Source organism: Impatiens glandulifera, chromosome 1 (genome assembly GCF_907164915.1).
Source record: "Impatiens glandulifera chromosome 1, dImpGla2.1, whole genome shotgun sequence".
Classification (NCBI taxonomy): domain Eukaryota; kingdom Viridiplantae; phylum Streptophyta; class Magnoliopsida; order Ericales; family Balsaminaceae; genus Impatiens; species Impatiens glandulifera.
The window spans coordinates 53,447,893-53,468,864 of NC_061862.1; the positions used below are offsets into that span (position 1 = coordinate 53,447,893).

General features: G+C 28.9%; 1 protein-coding gene across 1 annotated transcript; it reads left to right on the plus strand.

The window, feature by feature from the left end:
- The first annotated feature begins 15,330 nt into the window (after positions 1–15,330).
- Positions 15,331–20,344, plus strand: LOC124936451. Its single transcript, XM_047476954.1, has 8 exons — positions 15,331–15,522; positions 16,091–16,406; positions 17,222–17,419; positions 17,548–17,820; positions 18,136–18,238; positions 18,306–18,424; positions 18,836–19,012; positions 19,255–20,344. The coding sequence occupies exons 2-8, from the start codon at positions 16,110–16,112 to the stop codon at positions 20,161–20,163; spliced, it is 2,076 nt and encodes a 691-aa protein (XP_047332910.1). The 5' UTR covers positions 15,331–15,522; positions 16,091–16,109; the 3' UTR covers positions 20,164–20,344.
- Positions 20,345–20,972: the final 628 nt, after the last annotated feature.

A 20,972-nucleotide genomic window follows, 5' to 3' on the forward strand; every position in this document is an offset into this window, starting at 1 on the left:
AATTTAAAAATATTAAATAGTTATTTGAAAAACTAAAATGTAAAAAAAAAAAGAATACCGTTTTTATAAAGATTATATTTTAAATAATTATTAATTTAATTATTATAATAATTGTCCAAATGTTTGAAGGTCTAACTGATTTTTAATAAAAAGAGCTAGAGTTATAAAAGAAAATTACTTATTATTTGTGTAGAGATGGGATAGCAAAAACTTATCTCAAATCATATTTTTAGATATTCATGATTTGTCGAACTCACAATTTTGCAAAATAAAAATTATATGTAACTTTTGTTTTTGAACCTTGCTATTTTACAAAATTTATGTAAAAGTTGAATATTTTAATACTACATTTAATTGTTAAGGGGACTCAACACAAAGTTTATTTCATTATTTATGCTTATCATATTATTTTCTTTTAATTTTTTTGTTGTTGAAAAAAACATATATTTTACGACAAGGAAATTTTGTATTAAATCTATTGTAATGTAGAATTTATCCCAGTCCTTTGATTTCAAATTTAAATTAGTAAATGTATTTTTGTAAATATATTATTTTTTGTTTATTACTTTTTGTTTGATAAAAAAGGTGTGATTGTGACAAATCACATTTTATTTTATAAATAAGATTTCCACAATTTTAAAAAAGTTGTTGAATTGTAATCTATTTTAATAGATTACCCAAATAAAAAATTTCTAAGTTTATTCTATTATTATTATTATTAAATGATATATTTTTATTAATTATGGAAAACTATCCTGAAATCCAACATTTTAATATCTTAGGTTGACTATTTCTACCTAACTACCCGGATAAGATTTATATAAAAAAATAATGAATAAGATTACAACATATTTAATAATTTAATAATATTTGTGTAAGTACAAATTAAAATATAGATAAACAAAAAATAAGTTCTATTAAATTATTTTTTTTAAATTGGTACCACAACAAATGTCTAAATTTTGACAAAAATTAGACAAACAAAAGTGAAAAAACAAACTATACTATAAGGTAATTCTATTTTTTTTTCTTTCTATTTTATCTAGAGACAACTCAATTGTTTAGACAAACCGTTTCTTATTGACAGTTTAAATATGATAAACATATTATTGAAAGTCATTGGTTGGAATTTAACACTTCAATTGTGATCTCATATATTCATATGAATCATTTGAGCATATTCATTTCATCTATCAATTCAAACCATGCTCATCTTCATCAAGTTAAGCATTAAACACTTTACATTCTCGTCATTCAAATAATTCACCGATTTAATTAAGAATAGTCAAGTCATAAAACATTAAGTAATTCTTGCCAATTCAAGTTGGACAAATCAATTATGCAAATTATCTTGCATTCATTTCATTCAACTCAATTTGTCATTAAGAAATCATCTTAAAGCTCAAATCAAATCAATTTCAAAACAAAAATATTAAGAAAATCAAATGTGGTCAAGTGAACTTGTTCCCTATTGGAATTTTAATTATTAACACAATGCACAATTTAATAATCAAATCCCCAACATACATCAATAATCATATTCACTCTTTTTAGCCTTAGGAAATCACCTTGTTAAGAAAATAAAGCATCTAATAACCTCATTTGAAAGAAATCCTGAAATTCCAAAATTGTCCTATTTTCATCTTTTATCATTATGGAGTTTAATTTGACTAGATTTTATGCAATTGAATTCACATCATTATTTTCAACGCATTGAACTACAACTTGATGAAGAAACGTCTCATCTAATAAAGGAAAATCATATTTCAACTATTTAACATAGAGCGGACAAATAAATTTATCTCTAATCAAATCAATTTCAAAACAAAAATATTAAGGAAATCAAATGTGGTCAAGTGAACTTGTTCCCTATTGGAATTTTAATTATTAACACAATGCACAATTTAATAATCAAATCCCCAACATACATCAATAATCATATTCACTCTTTTTAGCCTTAGGAAATCACCTTGTTAAGAAAAAAAAAGCATCTAATAACCTCATTTGAAAGAAATCCTGAAATTCCAAAATTGTCCTATTTTCATCTTTTATCATTATGGAGTTTAATTTGACTAGATTTTATGCAATTGAATTCACATCATCATTTTCAACTCATTGAACTACAATTTGATGAAGAAACGTCTCATCTAATAAAGGAAAATCATATTTCAACTATTTAACATAGAGCGGATAAATAAATCTATCACAAATTGGCTCACGAATATTTCAAAACTAGGTGCAATTAAATTTAGACCATGATAACATATAGAATTATTATTTGGTAAGTTTTGAAAACATTAGAATCATTGGATCATGATCAAATCACAACAAGGAAGCTTTAGAAATTCAGTTTTTATACATGTTATTAATTTTAACTAAATAAATAGCAAGTCATCAAAAACAATTTGAATTAACACCTTGGAAACTTTCTCAAGACATGGATCTAGATATTCATTGAAATTTAGAATATGACTTCAACTTATTAACCATTAAACCATGAACACAAACAGTTAGTCACTATTTGTTGAAATTCATCCACAAGATGAAACAAAAATTCTAAAATCAGTTTATATTTACTAGTATCCCATAAGAAAATTATTAAAATTAAGGTAAAACATCAAACTACAAAAATCTGTAAATAAATTAAGTTAGTTCCAAATATTCAACTAAAACCAAATGGTCATGAGTCGTCCAACCTATTTTATTCTTTTTGATTTTTTTTCATTGTAGTATTCACTTTCAGTCATTTTTTTATATAATCAAATTCAAGCTTTATTAAAATGATAATGATGATATTTATATTTTTAGTGTGGGTGGAATTGAATTTTAATTCTATAAGAATTGACATTTCAGTTATATAATTGTATTCAATTTCAAATTTTATATTAAGAAAATATATATATATTTTTAATATATATTATCTATATTGTTAACATATTTGTTTGATACAATCTATTATGATAGTTCAATTGTTAAAAGTTTTATCTAAAATTTTATTTTTATTAAGAAAAAAAAATATTGGTTCAAAATGTTAACTTCCTAAATTAAAAAAAAATATTAATTGTTATTTTAACTTTATAAATTAAAAAAACAAAAAATCGGATCGAAATATTTATTTCTTAAATTAATATATTAAATTAATATATATATTTAAGTTCAAAATGTTAACTTACTGAATTAAAAATATATATATCGGTTCAACATTTTAACCTGCTAAATTTAAAAAATAAATATCGATTAACACATTAATTGTGTTGTAAATGATAAAATAATAAAATAATAAAATATTTTGTTTAAAAGAAATGAAAAAAGATATTAAAATTATAATTTCAAGTTAAGAATAAAATAATTAAAAATTATAAAATTATATGGGAAGAATGTCACTTTTGTTTAGAAAGTTGGAACGATGTGTTGTAAAATTTTATTTTTTATATGAAGTTGTCAAACAAAATGTCAAAAATATTTAAGATAACGGAAAAAATTTAACTAGGTTAATATTTATCCACGTGGCATCCACCTACCTATTTTATATATATATTTTTAAATTATTTTTCTTTTTCATTTGAACCAAACCTTTTTTTTAACCTAACCCCATCCTACTTCACTCTTCACCAGCAACCGTGGTCGCCTCCCTAACCAGCAGTCGTCGTCGCCGCCCTCTTCACTAGCCGTCGCCATCGTAGTAGAACAGAGTACATGAATATGGTACTTACAGGTATTTAACGGCCCCAATCTTCCAATCGACATGACTGTCAAGCTTAATTGTAAGATACCCGAATTCTCGTTTGGGTTTTTGGAGGCGTTGGTGATTTGTAGAGTGGAGGAGAGAAGATTCAACGGTGGCGGAGGCGACGACGAGAGGTTGAAGTTGAAGGTGAAGACAGTGGCATCTTGAATGAATGTGTAATTCGCAGTATTCGACGATGATGGCGGTTGCTGGTTGCTGGTGAAGAGGTCCGCTGCAATTTGCAGTATTCGGCGGTGATGGTGGTTGTTGTCGGCTGCTAGAGGATTGAGGTTAGGTACGTAAAAAAACATAAAATTTGTTTGAAATGAAAAGGAAAAATAGATTAAAAAAATATATAAGATACGTGGATGCCACGTGGAAACAAATTTAACACCGTAACTTCCGTTATCTTAAATATTTTTGACAACTTTATATAAAAAAAAATAGAATTTTACAACTTTATAAATATATTTAGTACTTCGCTCCAACTTTATAAATAAATTTATAAAGTTACATTCTTCCCAAAATTATATTGATTTGAATTGCATTGGAATTTTAAATCAGTTAGAATTTTAATTTTTAAATTAAAAAAAAATTAATATTAAATTTGTTTTCTTGTATGTTATAATATTTATATAATAAACGTAATCTATTTATTTATAAATATTATTTGTTTAATAAAAAGTAATTATATATATATTATTAAATTTAATATTCAATAAATAAACTAAATTACAAATAAATTAAAAAAATTATAGTAAAATAAAATCTTGTTTAGTCTATATACTATTTGTTTAATAAAAAGTAATTATATATATATATATATTATTAAATTTAATATTCAATAAACAAACTAAAATACAAACAAATTAAAAAAATTATAGTAAAATAAAATCTCGTTTAGCCTATATACTTTGATAGTGTATTACACATAATAGTTCATTTAAAGATGCACATTATAAAAATATGCTGACTCAATCTCTATTAGACACAAAGATATTTTTTAAATTTATATATTTATTAATTAAATATTAATATATTTTTCACGCTCATTCTTTTTCACTAAATCCCTTTATTTCTTATTTCTTTTATATGATTATTCAAGATGGTTTATTTTAATTAATCTCTTTCATTTTTTTTCCTCCTTCGTTAATATTGACCATTAATTATTTTTAATTATTTGATCACGATGCTGAGATATCACACTAACTCATTCCTTCCATAAAAAAAACTAATAATAAAAAATTGAATAATAATAGTTAATTATCCATCAAACGTTCAAAAAATAATAATCAAAATTAGATAAGAACAATATTGAGGTGAATATTTCTTTATAGGTCATAATTAAAGATTAAATAAAAAGATTATTAATTTTATTTTTATTCATATTAAATTAAATAAAAATAAATCTTTAAAAAATATATTAAAATAGAACAAATAAACGATTAGAAAAAAAAATTGATAGAGGAAGATGAAATAAAAAAAGAAGAGAAATTGATATAAAAAGAATAAGAAATAAAAAAAAAAGATAATATTAAAGAATTGATTAATTGATGAAAATAATAATAAACAAAGTAAAGAGATAAAATGAAAGAGTTAAGGAGAGGAGAAAATATTTATATTTAACTAAAAATATATATAAATTAAAAAAAATAACTCTATTTATTAAAGAAAAAGACTAAATGAACCTATTTATTTATTTATTTATTTTTTAATGAACTTTTATTTGGTCATACATTCTAACTTTAAAACTGAGTTATATGAATTTTTTTTTCTTTAGTTAATTTTAAATATCAATTTCAGAATTAATGCATAATTCAGTGCAAAAAAAAATATCAATTATCTCTATAATTTATCCATTCATCTCTTCTAAGTTTTAAAAGAATTAATGATTATTTGCAAGTCTTTTTAGATTGTAAAAATTTACATATTGTTTAGAAACCTTTTTAGATTTTAAAAGTCTACATTTTAGATTATAAAAATCTACATTTTAGATTATACAAATCTTCATATTATTTAGAATTATTTTTAAATTGTAAAAGTCTACAGAAAATAATTATTTATAAAAAAAAATTGATATAATATATTATTTTATTCCCTTTCAATTTACTTTAAATAAACCTATACTTTTTAATCAACTAACTCTAAGTCATTATTATTAGACAAGAAAGATGAACAAATTGCTCTTCATATTGATCTTAACTCTACTTATTTTTTTTTTTATAAATTTAATAATTTTATCTTTAACTAAATTAAATTAAATTAAATTATCACTATATATTAATAATGAAAACATACCTGACTATTTGTATTTGGTTTTATAGAGAATAATAAAATATAGTCAAAATTATGTTATAAGAAAGGAAATTTGAAAGATAGCTTTATTTGAGTTTTTGACTAGCGCATAAAATTAAATGGTATCATCAGCGCGTTTAATTTTATGCGCCGATAAAAAAACTCAAATAAGGGCCATTTGGTCAAATTTCCCATAAGAAGAGCACTCCTTTCAATCAAAAGTGCATGTTTATGGGACAACAAATGCATAGATCTTTGTCATAGGCCTCACAACTGCTATGGATTTTGTAATGGTATTGCACTTATGTGCATATGTGAGAATTACTACGAGATATAGTAAATTCATGTTGTAAACATAAAAATTTGACTTATCTTATTTGAAAAATAATATTATTATATTTAATAATATTAAAATAGTATTTTGGATTTTTATATTCAAAATAACTTTAAAAAAATTAAAATATAATTAAGGATTAATTATTGTGATAATTAAACCTTAATTAAGGAAACTTTTCAAAATTTCAAAAATAATTTGAGAATAAAATATTTGTATATATTTTATCCAAATTAGACCAAGGAAGGGATTAAAAATATTTAATTGTGATTTAATCATATATTATGTTTAATTTATGACTTAAACCAATTCAATAAAATACTCTCAAATTCCCAAAAATTTCTAAAAAAATAAAATATTATCATAATTGTTATTATGATTCTAGAAATATTTTTTTGTAAATTTTTTGGTGAAAAAATGGATTTAAAAGGGATTAAAAACTGATTTTTAATAACCTTTTAAATAAAAATATAATTGCATAATCTTGTGTAGCTGAAATTATGTTTAATCTCTGCAGAAGGATTCTGGATCATCAGATGAGCGCCCAGATCTCATCCAACAGCCTAGACGCTCTCACGTAGTCGAATGTAACGGAGCCACGCCCGCGCGCCCGAATTGAATCAACTAACGGGACAGACTAACCCCGTTAGTCAACTAGGCTGACCGCTGACGGAACCAGATGGAACTCGGTGTCCCGTTACATAAAACAACGCCTTTTTGTTCATCTTCTTCGTTGGGATGCAGGGGTCGCCGGATTCGCGATCATCATCGGCGTCCAATCTTCTAGAAGCTCTAGCTTTGGCCATAGGTGATCAAATCCGTTGATTTCTCCGCCTACATGTTCCTCTCGTCAGTGCCTACGATAACCCTCTATCTAGAAGCCTTATCTCGCTGTATATAAGACTGCCAACTATCGGATAGAATTTTAGGGATAAACTCATTGGAGGTTAATTTCTTCTCAAATTAACCATACTCAGCCGACCTTCCCCTACTATAAATACCCCATACCCTCCCACTACCAAATCATTAAACAATTTCCAAAAATTACACATCAAATCAACCCGATTGAAGATCTACAAATTCCGGCGAATAACAGTTTTTTTCAAAACTTTCTCTAGTGATCCAAGCTTCGATCTAGGCTTCTGGATCGCTTCCAACACTGCCCAAGAATGTTTCCAGTTATTCGTATGATTCCAGAAGCCTTGAATTTTGATTTGTAATTGAAATTTTGAATTTCTTCAAATTTTATTGTTTGATCAGTTTGATCGTGTTCTTGTGCTTGATTGTATGATTTCTTTGTTAAGAATCATTATGTACATCATGTGTGAGCTTTTTGTTTAAAGAAAACCGATCAAATCATCTTGAATCAAGATTTTGCAAAAATTAGTCTGAAAACTGATTTTTTTAAGATGTTGTGTTCTTGATTTAAAACTAGATTTGTTGATTCAGATAGTTGTTATACATGTTTCTATACATGTTTGAATAATTTTCAAACAACTATAATCAAGTTTTGATCATGTTTGATCAAACTGAAATTTGAGAAAAAAAACTTGAAAATTTGGATTTTAAAATTATGTGTTCTTGATTTTAATTTGATTTTGTTGATTCAGTTAGTTGTAATATATGATTATAAACATGTTTGGATGATTTCTAAATAATTGTAATCATATTTTGATCATGTTTGATCAAACTGAAATTTTGAAAAAATAGTTTAAAAAATTGGATTTTTGAAATTTCGTGTTCTTGCTTCTAAGTTAGATTTGTTGATTAAATTAGTAGATATACATGTTTGTTAACATGTAGGAATGAATCACAAGTGACCGTTTCACCCTTTAGATTAAAAGTTGTAATCAAGTTTTGATCAAACTGAAATTTGAGAAAAAAAGCTTGAAAATTTGGATTTTAAAATTATGTGTTCTTGATTTTAATTTGATTTTGTTGATTCAGTTAGTTGTAATACATGATTATAAACATGTTTGGATGATTTCTAAATAATTGTAATCATATTTTGATCATGTTTGATCAAACTGAAATTTTGAAAAAATAGTTTAAAAAATTGAATTTTTAAAATTTCGTGTTCTTGCTTCTAAGTTAGATTTGTTGATTAAATTAGTAGATATACATGTTTGTTAACATGTAGGGATGAATCACAAGTGACTATTTCAACCTTTTGATTAAGTTGTAATCAAGTTTTGATCAAACTGAAATTTGAGAAAAAAAGCTTGAAAATTTAATTTTAAAATTTTGTGTTCTTGCTTTTAATTTAATTTTGTTGATTCAGTTAGTTGTAATACATGATTATAAACATGTTTGGATGATTTCTAAGTAAATATAATCATGTTTTGATCATGTTTGATCAAACTGAAATTTTGAAAAAATAGTTTAAAAAACTGGATTTTTGAAATTTCGTGTTCTTGTTTCTAAGTTAGATTTATTGATTCAATTAGTAGCTATACATGTTTGTTAACATGTAGGGATGAATCAAAAGTGATTGTTTCACCTTTTTGATCATGTTTGATCAAATTTGGTTTAAAAAAAAAAATAGATTTTGATTCAATCTTCAAAAACTATTTTAATGATGTAATGATGTTCTTGTTTTGGTTTAGATCAACTATATTCATCATTTTAAAGCCAATGGAACAAAAATCAGGCCTTGAAATGGCCTAATTTAAAAAGATCCCAAAATTTGACCTAGAATTGGCTATTTGAAATTGATCCTCTTTAAATCTTCAAAATCGTGATTTATGTTAGGAATTTTATTTTTCATGATCATATGAACCTACTGTAGCTTACGGATTGTGATTTCGACATTCCAATCAAAAGTTATAGACTTCTGAAGTTTCAGACAAAAATAAGAACACTTAGTCCTAAGATTTTACCTTAGGACCGAGGAAATTGACCTAGGACCGTGCCGCCCGACCGAGGAAACTTGCCCGGGACCGCAGAGCTCGACCGAGGAAATCTACTTAGAACCGAGGACCGACAAAATTCACTTAGGACCAACCGAATTCTTCTAGGACCGGTGGAATTTTCCCAAGACCGTGAGACTAGGACCAATGCTTCCAATCCTATGACCTAGCCTCATCTTAGCCTAGGATCGATAAAACTGAACCCTATCCCAAGCCTAGGACCGACGATTAAGCCTAGCATCATCTTAGCCTATGACCTCCAAAACCAAATCCTAGCCCTAGCCTAGGACCGACGATTAAGCTTAGCCTCATCTTAGCCAATGATCAACAAAACCAAGCCCTAGCCCTAGCCTAGGATCAAACCACTCCGGTCTTAACCTAGCCTACATCGGCCAAAACGAACCCAGACCCTAGAACTCCGGTCTTAAGGCCTGTTTGGTTCCACTTTCCAAAACTCAAAGTTATTTTCGTAATTTTGGGACCCCATAACCCATTTTCAAATAATCCCGAAAAGGTTAGAAAACGACATTTTTCACATTTTCGGGATATCGCCTAATCTAATGTTTTGGATAAGGGCTCGTTTGGAATTTATTCTAACATTCTCCTCTAATATTTTCAGGTTTGTTAAATCTGAACATCAACGCAATAAGTACACACTTTCTTTAAATGATTTTGTACAATTATTTAAAGCTTATCCTCATTTAGGGCCCATGGACTACTAATTAAAGATAAGGAATATTATAAATACGTTTGTACACGTATCATTTTATTGATTTTCATAAAATCTCTTGTCGAATCTGATTTTCAAATAAATAATTTTTAAATTGATTATGTTTAATTAATTTAAATCGGATTTTGGTTAAATTATTATTTAACCTCCTAAATTATTAATGTTTGAACGAAGGATTAATTATTTTTACATAATTAATTTCTTACTACTCTAGGTATTTTCAAAATCTTTTAAAAACTAAATGTTTCATTTTAAAAAATGTCTAACACACAAACCAATGTTGAAATGCATCGAACTTCGAGTTGCCTCGCGGTAGTCCTTCCATATTGACACGTGTCTCAGAAACACGTACTAAGCTATGAAACGGGACATAAACCGGGAGGAGAATTATTAAAACTTCGATTACACATGTTTGTTGTTTAACTTCACAATTTCACCAACTATAATGTAAAAGAAATAAGATAAACTATGAACAAAAGAAATATTTTATGTTTATTTGATTGTAAAAATTTTATAGTTATTTTACTTTTTCTTATAATTTAGTTTAATATAAAAGACTAAATATTTATTCTCCCAATAAGTTACTTATTATCATTTTGCGAAAAGATACTTATAAGAATAAATATTTTTTCTAACTTTAAATGATTTTAGTATGAAAATATTGATTTTTTCAATACTTTCAATTGTATGATGTCTTTCATTGACTATATTAAATTTTTTTGGGACATTTTTCTTTCATTCTATTTCATATCTCTTTGATATTGTAAAACTTAAAATATCTCAACATATATTTGAAAAGAGCAAGATACAAATATTATGAACTCCAATAAAAAAGATGAAATTATATGTTTTAGATTAGATTCTAATTAAAAACGACTTAAATTGAAGTGAAGGATCTAGGAGAGTTCAAGACTATTTAAAAATCTAACTTAGACTTAAATTGAAGTGAAGGATCTAGGAGAGTTCAAGACTATTTACAAATCTAACTTAGTTTCTATCATTGGTTGCCTGAGCAGATACCCCAACCCAAGCAAGAACAAACATTTATGATTTTGCAAAGCTAGTTGATGAAAATTGTAATGGTTGAAACTTGAAAATATGGGGAATTCTAAATTGTTACCCATTTTATAAAATCTCACATTCCTTGTTTGGATTGAATTATTTAAATAATCTATTTTTTTTCACTTATTGTCCCATTAATTATATAATTCCAATTATTAAATAAAATACAAAATAATTAGCTCCAAATAATTAATATTTTATAACTTCAAATATATATATATAATGATGCTTAATTTTAAAAGTGTCTGGATTGTCAAGTTGAGAGCTGTGGTTAATTTGGATATACATGAGAGTAAATGGATATTTGTGTCGGATTGTGAGTTTCCGCCCATAAACTTAAAACTGTTAAAAATAAAATTAAAAATGGTATATATATGTTTTAAACTTGTAACCTAATAAAAACAAGTACAACTTTGTAACCAACTTGCCTATAAGACTTTATATTTTAAATTTAACACCAAATTTGATGAATGCAGGACATTTTAATAGTATAAGTTCAACTTTTTAACTAACTAATATTTATATATATAGATGCTTAATTTTAAAAGTTTCTAGATTGTCGGTTCGAGAATTGTGGTTAATTTGGATATATATTGAGAGTAAATGGTTATTTGAGTCGGATTATGGATTGACCCGCCCATAAACTTAAAACAGTTAAAAATAAAATAAAAAATATTATATGTATGTTTCGAACTTGCAACCTAACAAAAATAAGTACAACTTTGTAACCAATTAGGCTAATAAGACTTTATATTTTAAATTTAACACCAAATTTGATAAACGCGGAACATTTTAACAATAAAATTCAACTTTTTAACTAATTAATTTATATATATATAATGATACTTAATTTTAAAATTTCTGGATTATCGGGTCGAGAATTGTGGTTAATTTGTGTTAGAAAATAATTGTTAGAACTTATGAAAGGTTTAATGAATAGATAAATTAAGTTCAAATAAATATGTTAAACCGCTAAGTCATATCAAGTATATTAATTGGTTTAAATATAAGAAGAAGTTGTTGTAGCGTAGTGGTAAACACCTCTGTCTGTCACACAGGTGACCAGGGATCAAATATATATATCGTTCGGTTTGAAGTAAAAGGCTCTGGTCAAACCGGTTCGGTCAACCGGTTCGGTCAGTAAAGTTCAGTCAACTGGCTCGGAGTTCGGTCAACCGGATCGGTCAACCGGCACTTAATGTAGCATGGCCGGTCATAAATGAGTTCCGGTTTATTAAATGCTCCGGTTGATTAAATGCAGCCGCTCCGGTAATAAATGCTCCGGTTATTAAATAAACTACAGGCAACAGGTAGCTGTCAGGCATGCTTGTCTAAATCCAGAAGCAACCTCCAAGTAGCTATCAGGCAGACTTATCTAAGATCTCTAGCAAATCTCTGAAACAGGCGGCCGGCTAAGTGCATGTCTGCCATATGTCCAAAATGCAAACCGGCTAAGTGCATGTTTGCCATGTGTCCAAACTGATCTGTCCAAGAGGGAAGGCGTGCAAGCCTCTTGATCATTACCGGTTTCCAGCGGCCAATCTCCTGGAGAGAGAAAATATGACCGTTGTCATATTTTTCATATAAATAGAAGCCAAGGAAGAAATTTTGCCAAGCATAAAATTGACATTCAACAGTTCTGAAACAAGCAAGAGAGAGAAAGAAATCTAAATAGTTGTTTCATTTATTAAAAACATTGCTGTTATATTGAGTTATTGTATTACATCATAGTGAGTGGTGTAACCGACGAGTAGTGATTAAGGCTCGTTCGGCATTGTGTGAGTGTTGTAACATTCAAGTTAGTGGAGATCCTTCTCATAATCTGAGAAGAAGGGGTGACGTAGGAGGGTTTGCTCCGAACATCCATAAAAAATCTTGTCTCGTGTCATTTCTTTTATTTCTGGCTTACTCACTCTAAAAACCGAATTATTACCAACCTAAACATAATCCTTAACCAAACCGGTCCATATATATTCCATCTAACCGATTCCTTGTTAATCTCATCAAAACTAAGTCGTGTGCGTTGCTTCAAGCTGAAATAGACATTTCTGCCCTTGAACCCGGTTCAAGAGTCTGTAACAGCTTGCGTAGTGTTAAGAACGGTTTTAGTCTTTAACCGGACTATCACCAAAGTGTGTTGTGTTGTTGTAAGCGGTCTCCCTTCCTAAAACCGGAAACACCCCGGTCCTCCAAGGGCGTCTCCGATCCTAACAATTTGGATATATATGTGAGAGTAATTAGATACTCGGGGTCGGATCGTGGGTTGACCCGTCCATAAATTTAAAACGGTTAAAAATAAAATTAAAAATGTTATATGTATATTTCGAACTTGCAACATAACAAAACAATTACAAATATGAATCAAATATTTGATTGACCAAAATGTGATGTCACAATATTAAATGTTAAAAATATGAATCAAATATTTGATTGATTAAAGTGAAAGTTAAGGTCACGAAATGAGAGATTTATTCAGAAAAAATATGTGATAAGATATGTGAGAAGTTAAATTATTTTACCGAAATGAATAAAATGTGGAATGAAAGTGTTTTATTTTTTATTTTAATATAATATTCGTGATTTATTAATAACTTTAAACATTAAATACACATTATTATTTTTTATTTATATTTTTATCCGTTTGTATCGCATAAGAATTTTTTTAATAATAAATAATGCACAGACTATTTCAATAACCATATTAAGTCCTCAATATAGAGATATTGATTCAATAAAAAAATGTGTCACGAATAACCTAACAAAAATTAATACACTTAAAATAAAATAATATAAAGCTTATTTTTTTAATATAAAATTAATATATATTTTTTATTAAAAGATTAAATTAATTATCATTAATTTAAATAAATAATTATATAATATAAAATAATATATATAAAATAACATGAGAAATTTATAAAATTATTCAACCAACAAGCCCAAAACTAAAGTTAGGATATTATTTTTTGTTAAATTTTAAATTATATTGAAAATATATAATATTTTTGTATTATATTTAATAAAAATAATATAATACAATTAATTAAATTCCATACTCACTTCTTATAATTAAAAAATAAAGTGAGAATATTTGAGAAAAATTACATGTCATACCGAACATGAATTTCCCAATTGCAAAACAATTATTGGAAAATTTTGAGAAAATTGCAATCCAATTATTGGATTGACATCCTCTCCTATATCTAAAAAAATAAGAATGTAATTACCAAAACAAGGTGTTCAAGAGATTCCATTTCTCCGGTGCAAATGGGATCATCCACTCTACAATGTTAAAAAACTTGAAGATTTGTTTGATTTCAGTTTTTTTAAAATAATATGGGTTATTTAAAATGTAATGATCCGTAATTATTCCAAGAAAATGTAAATATTTTTGATAAAAATACTTAAAGAGTATTAATATATAATGATAAAATAATTCTCTCTTCAAGCTTAGCGGCAAGTGAATATTCTCAGCCTCCCTGAGGTCTTGGATTTGAATCCGTTAGGCGACAAGTTAAATGGTTAAGTGTGTTTGCGGACTATATAATTAACCCGTGGTCTCATTTCATCCCCTTTTCTAGCTTAGCGGAACTAATAGTTGAATATTTTCAGCCTCCTTGAGGTCCTGAGTTAGAGCCTGTTAGGCGACAAATTTTACCCATAATTAAATGGTTAAGTCTATGTGCTTAACTTGCGGTCTCATTTCATTCCCTTTTCTAGCTTAGCGGGTTATATACATTCTCACATCTTTTATTTTATAACGATGAAAAAAAAAAAGAGCTATAAGATAAAAGAAACTAACAAAATAATTAATGAAAAACAGACCATATTTATAATGATAAAAATAGCCTCATATAGCTAAATAGTAAATTCAGACTTAGAAAATTGTTTATATTTGTATTTTTTTTGTTCTAAGAGGGCCCATTGTTTGTCTATAACAAGTATAAAGTCCAAAACAATTTTTAGATCTTGTTTGATAGTTAATTATTTAAATAATTTTAAGATCGATGGTAATTTTGAAGAAATTATTATTTTTTAAATAAAAGATTTAAAAAATATTAATATATATAAATAACAATTTAAAATATATAATATTTTAAATTAATAAATTTAGTGATACAATAAATAGAAAATAAATAAATAGTGCAATCAAACATGGTCTTAGTCAGCTATTGCAGTACAGAAAGAACTCTCAACGCGGACCGGTTTAGATCCCCGAACCGGAAATCTCGACAAGATGAGTATTAGTATTTTACTACATTCCAGACGAGAGAGATAGAGAGAGAGAGAACGGTGGCGTAATCAATAAACGAAGAAGGAAGAAAGGAAAAAAAAGATCAAAAACCCTAAATTACGATCTGATACATATAAAGTTTTCTTCACTTGGATTGGATTGTATCAGTTAAATTGTTCACCAAAAAACTCCAAGTAATTATCGGCTGTTCGCGAAAATCGGGCGCTTCAGGTTTGGCATATTCCCTTTTGGAGTTTTCACTACGTATTCTCTCATCAGATACTCTATTTGTATTCATTCGTGCTGAATGTTTCGCCAATTCGACGTTTCCTCTTTTGTATCTTAGGGTTTTTGGCTTCATTCCAATTCATCATGTTAAGGTTCTCCTTTACATTTTCATTTTTCATCTATCAATGTCGCTAAATTCCCGCCACTTTATTCCAATTTCATTCATGCGCGATCTTATGAAAATTGGGTTCGACCATTTTCTCGACAAACGATGATGATGATGATGATGATGATGATGATGATTTGTGTTTTTTCTTTTTCTTTTTTCTCGTGATGATTATTTGGATATCCGGAATTTGAACTAAGCATAGGTTCGATTTTTAGGTTTCTCCCCATTTCAGTTTGTCTACGGCAATCAAAGCTGGATGATTGATGTTGCGTGTTACTTTTGTTTCTTAAAAGAATTGATCTATACAATTGTATGCTTTTGAAGAACAAATTGGATTCTTTAGGTTGGTTTGAAATTCTATTCTATTCTATTTTATTATAATAGTTTCTTGTTAATTTACAGGTTTTGGGATAATAAACTCATGGCAACTGCAACAATGGCCACTGCAGCTGGTGCAGCTGCTCTTTTGTATTATACTTTAAACAGAAAATTGCTAACGAATACAGATTCTGAAGATAAAGATGAAAGAGGCAGTGAATTGAATAATGCTCATCTAGGATTTGATCGAATTTCAAATAGACTTATTCAAGCACCCGCCACATGGATGGAGACTATCTCAACTTTGTCAGAGACTCTTAGATTTACTTACTCTGAAACATTAGGGAAGTGGCCCATTGGAGATTTGGCATTTGGGATTAATTTCCTTCTCAAGAGGCAGGTAAGTGGCTTTGAATATATTCCAGGAAGTTTACATTCTTCCTAATTTACTTATCGCTCTCCAATTTTACTCATAATTTAGGTTGAAGTTTTTGTCTAAGAAAGTTTCTATTGAAGTGAGTACATAAGATGTTTTGGCTTTACTCATCAAATAAGTTAGTGAAATCAAGCTCATTCTTGTAATACAAACTTTAACATTTTTTTAAAAATGACTCCTTTTCATTGATACATGAAAGATCACACTGATACCGTGGGCAAAATCCAGAACCAAAACAATCCAAGCTGTGACCAAATTAGTCACAAGTTATGACAAGACGAATATACAAAGAAAAAACAACAACAGTAAAGAGGTCAAGACAAGTTGTAAGAGCTGAGTCTGATGTTAATCTTAACCCTCTTGCTGCTAAGATCCGTCTTTGACACTTTTGTCGAGTTTTTGAGTTTCTCTCTACTGTTTCGATTTAATGTGAGAGCTTTCTCGATTCAATTAAGCGCTACATCGTCATTATCTGTGTAGTTAAGGATCTCCTTAAAAATCTCTCTCCTGGGCAGGATCTTACATTCCTTAAGCATTCAGCCTATCCAGTCTTTCTTTTCACTCTCTGAAGCAACTGAATTTTCGTCAAACTTTAGCATTAAAAAAAATGAATTGTTGTTGTTATGTGATCCAAACAATAAATTATATGTTGTTCTGTTTGTATTATCCATTTTTGTATTTGTCATTGCCCTAAATGAGGTTGCTGATGATGGGTTGACTCATGCATGAGAAATGTCAGTATTATTATGCTTTGACAATACCTTTTCAATTGTTTGCAGGGTCACTTGCATGTTGCAAGTGTATTTGGTGGGGAAGATAGTGTACAGCTCAAAGGAAATGAAATAATATCAGAGCTTAAATGTTTCTTGAATTTTTTGACGCTTTGCTGGCATTTCTCAAAGAAGCCGTTCCCTGTATTTTTGGAGATGACTGGCTATTCTAGAGAAAATGTTGTTCTTGAGGAACCAAAAGCTGGTGTAAGTAGTTTTTGTCAGTTTTAAATGTTTTTTTATCCTTTCCGTATTTAAATATTTTTTTATGAATTTGGACTTACTTCCAAATCTATGTTCTTTTAGACTTATTACATATGTTCAATATGTTGCAGATTCTGAAACCTGCTTTTACAATACTTGTGGACCATAAAACAAAATCAATCCTTTTGCTTATCCGTGGAACTCATAGTATCAAGGACACTTTAACTGCTGCAACTGGGGCAGTTGTGCCATTCCATCACAGTGTTGTACATGAAGGAGGAGTCAGCTCCGTTGTGTTAGGTTATGCACATTGTGGAATGGTTGCAGCGGCACGGTGGATTGCAAAGCTTGCAACTCCTCTTCTTATCAAAGCGCTTGACCAATATCCCAACTATAAGTTTAAGGTAGTAAATTAGTATTTTTTTTTTTTGCCCCTTACCCATCAAAGAATAATGATCTTTTTGTTCCTTTGCCTCCATTTGGGAACACTTTTGAATCTGACACGGAAACAAAAATAAATTATGTTTCCAAACATTTCTGTATCTGGATCCAAATACAGAACATATTACATAAAGTGTTTCCATATGGGGCCTAATGTCGATGCAGAATCAGGCCATGACTTTCTTTTAGTCATATCTTTAAAAATTTGTTATACTAAAGTATTAGGCTAGTTTTTTATGGATATTAAAGCTTCTTTTTCTTCTCATGGTTTCCCACAGATTGTAGGACATTCTCTTGGTGGAGGTACAGCTGCTCTTTTAACATATATTCTACGTGAGCAGAATGAACTGTCAATGGCTACATGTTTAACATTTGCTCCAGGTTAGCATTGATTTAATATCTTGGATTCAGTTGCTTCTGTCACTTATCTAGCGAAAAATTGCTACAGCTGCTTGTATGACCTGGGAGTTGGCAGAATCTGGGAAAGAGTTTATCACTTCAGTCATAAACGGAGCTGATTTGGTTCCCACTTTTTCTGTTGCTTCAGTAGATGACTTGCGTGCTGAGGTTTAGTCTTTTATCTTGCTTTCTTTGTAGACATTTCATAAAAAATGGAAAGAAGTATGATTTACCCAAAAAAAGTATTTGTTGTATCTCGATCCAGTTTAGATTTAGCCAATTTATTTTTGTAAACAAATTATTTTCGTTTGCTGAAAGAAGTGTAGCTTGAATTCATTTGGCTGCACCACAAAATTGTATTACAAATTTCCCCAAAAGACAAAATGGGTATTAACCCAGAGTAGCTTAAGTGGCTAGAGGATTGAACATAAAAGAGATTGAGGTCTCAAGTTAGATTCTCACTAAAAGTACCTTATTGAAGTTGGAGTCATGGCAGTCCCTCCTTCAAAGGAAAAAAACTAGTTTTTTAGTTGGATCACGAACTTTAGTTGGGTATAAAAGAAGTTATTGTCTTTATAGGTGACTGCTTCAGCTTGGATTAATGATCTGAGGAGTCAGATTGAGCATACAAGAATTCTTAGTACAGTTTATCGATCTGCATCAGCATTGGGATCCCGTCTTCCATCTATGGCCAATGCAAGAGCCAAAGTTGCGGGGGCTGGTGCGATTCTTCGTCCAGTCTCCAACCGGACACAGGTGCGGTTCTCAGATTGTTCTCCTTGCATCATTTATTGTCCCTCATTTGATCTTGGGTTATTTGGATAACCAGTCGGTTATTTCAAAATTGTATTGAAAATTGAGTTATTTGGGTAAAAGAAGATTTTTGTTATTCCAATTGATGATATTTTGTCTGAAGACGAAAAATTGAGTTTTATTTGAGATTAAATTCGAATAAACCAGATTGAACAAGTTTACTGATTTCGAACTTCTTGGATTAGGTTGTGATGAGGAGAGCTCAGACCATGGCACAAGCAGCTTTATTATCACGGCCATCTTTAAATATATCATCATGGTCCTGCATGGGTCCTCGACGTCGAGCAGCAGCTGTAACTCGTTCGAATTCCGAAAGAATGGATATTTCCTCCGAACCAGAAACCGCCGCTGAACCCGATTCTTCTTCTCCTTTCATCGTCCATTCCCACAATACAGGTACAATAGTCGAATCTCTAGACGTTCCAGTCTCTTCTACCAGAGAAGAAGCGATATGGCAATCGGGGATAGAATATTCCGTTGTCGAAGAAGAAGAAACAGTTTCGCAAACAGTATCAGACTCAATTGGCAGCAATCGGGATGAAGAAAGGATGACTGAAGTTGAGTTATGGCAGCAACTTGAGCAAGAACTTTACAAGCATGGAGAAGAAGAGGATGATGAAGAAGAAGAGGATCATGAAGTTACTCATGTAAAGGAGATAAGGGAAGAAGAAGAAGCTGCCATTGCAGAAGTAGCGGAGGAGGTGGGTCAGGCAGCGATTATTTCTGTGCCGGAAACTAAGGAAGTACATAGATTTTTTCCACCGGGGAGGATCATGCATATCGTTACAATCTGTTTGGGGTCGGATTTGGAAAGTGGAAACAAAGAAGGGGATGACGATGACGAGGATGATGAAGATGAAGAACCGAGGGAGAGTAAGGTTGGTATATTTCTAACTGAGAGGGAATTGTATAGCAAATTGAGACTTTCGAAGACGATGATTGCAGATCATTTCATGCCTGTTTATAGAAGACAGATTGAAAAGCTGATTGATGATCTTGAGAAAGATTTAAAATTGGTAACTGTGGATAGTAATAATAATATTAGGAAGGAAGAAGGAGAAGAGCATTTGGAGGAAGAAAACAAAAAAGTATAGTATTTAGAGAGACTTCTTTGTTATCTTGTACATTGATAAATAAATTAGGTTTATTTAGGATACTATGACAGAAAATAGAACCCTTGCTCTCATTTTTTTTGGTAGGGTATGACTTGTTTTCTTTTCATGTACATGAATTCTTCTTTTTTTGCTTGTCCAAATATGTAACTTTCTTTGGTGAGATTCAAAACCCAATTTACAAGCAAGTTGTGTTTATGCTTTTTTTTTTTTTCTTTTTTTTTTAGCTAGTTTTACTATGATTTAGGTATAATTTGATTTGATTTAATTGAGTTATTTTACTAAGAATAATTGTCAAATTGTCAAAAATAGGGTCAATTTCATAATTTGGGAAGGTTTTGTATTTAATAGTTACAAAATTCTATTAACATATTTTCTTAAATCATAAGCAATTGAGTTCATTATTTTATTTAGTAGAATATAAAAGTTATTTACATTGTTTTCCTAAATAATAAGCAATTAGGCTTTGATTTATTTATTGTTAGATAGGAACGACAATTTGGACTTATCGAAGCAGTCCAATTTTGAAAACAAAAGAATGAATAAAATTATATAAACGATTTTTTTGAAAATTATAATATATTATTATAAATAAATAATTTTTTTTATAAAATTGAAAGATTAAATATATTTGTGATATTATATATTTAATTTTGTTTATTAATGATCGTTACAAAATTAGAATCAGATCGGAATGGAGACACAAATGTCATCACTCATAATCACTCTATCTCCGGTTAAACCAGAAAAAATATTTCTTAATTGGACAATTCAAATGGATTATAATTTTG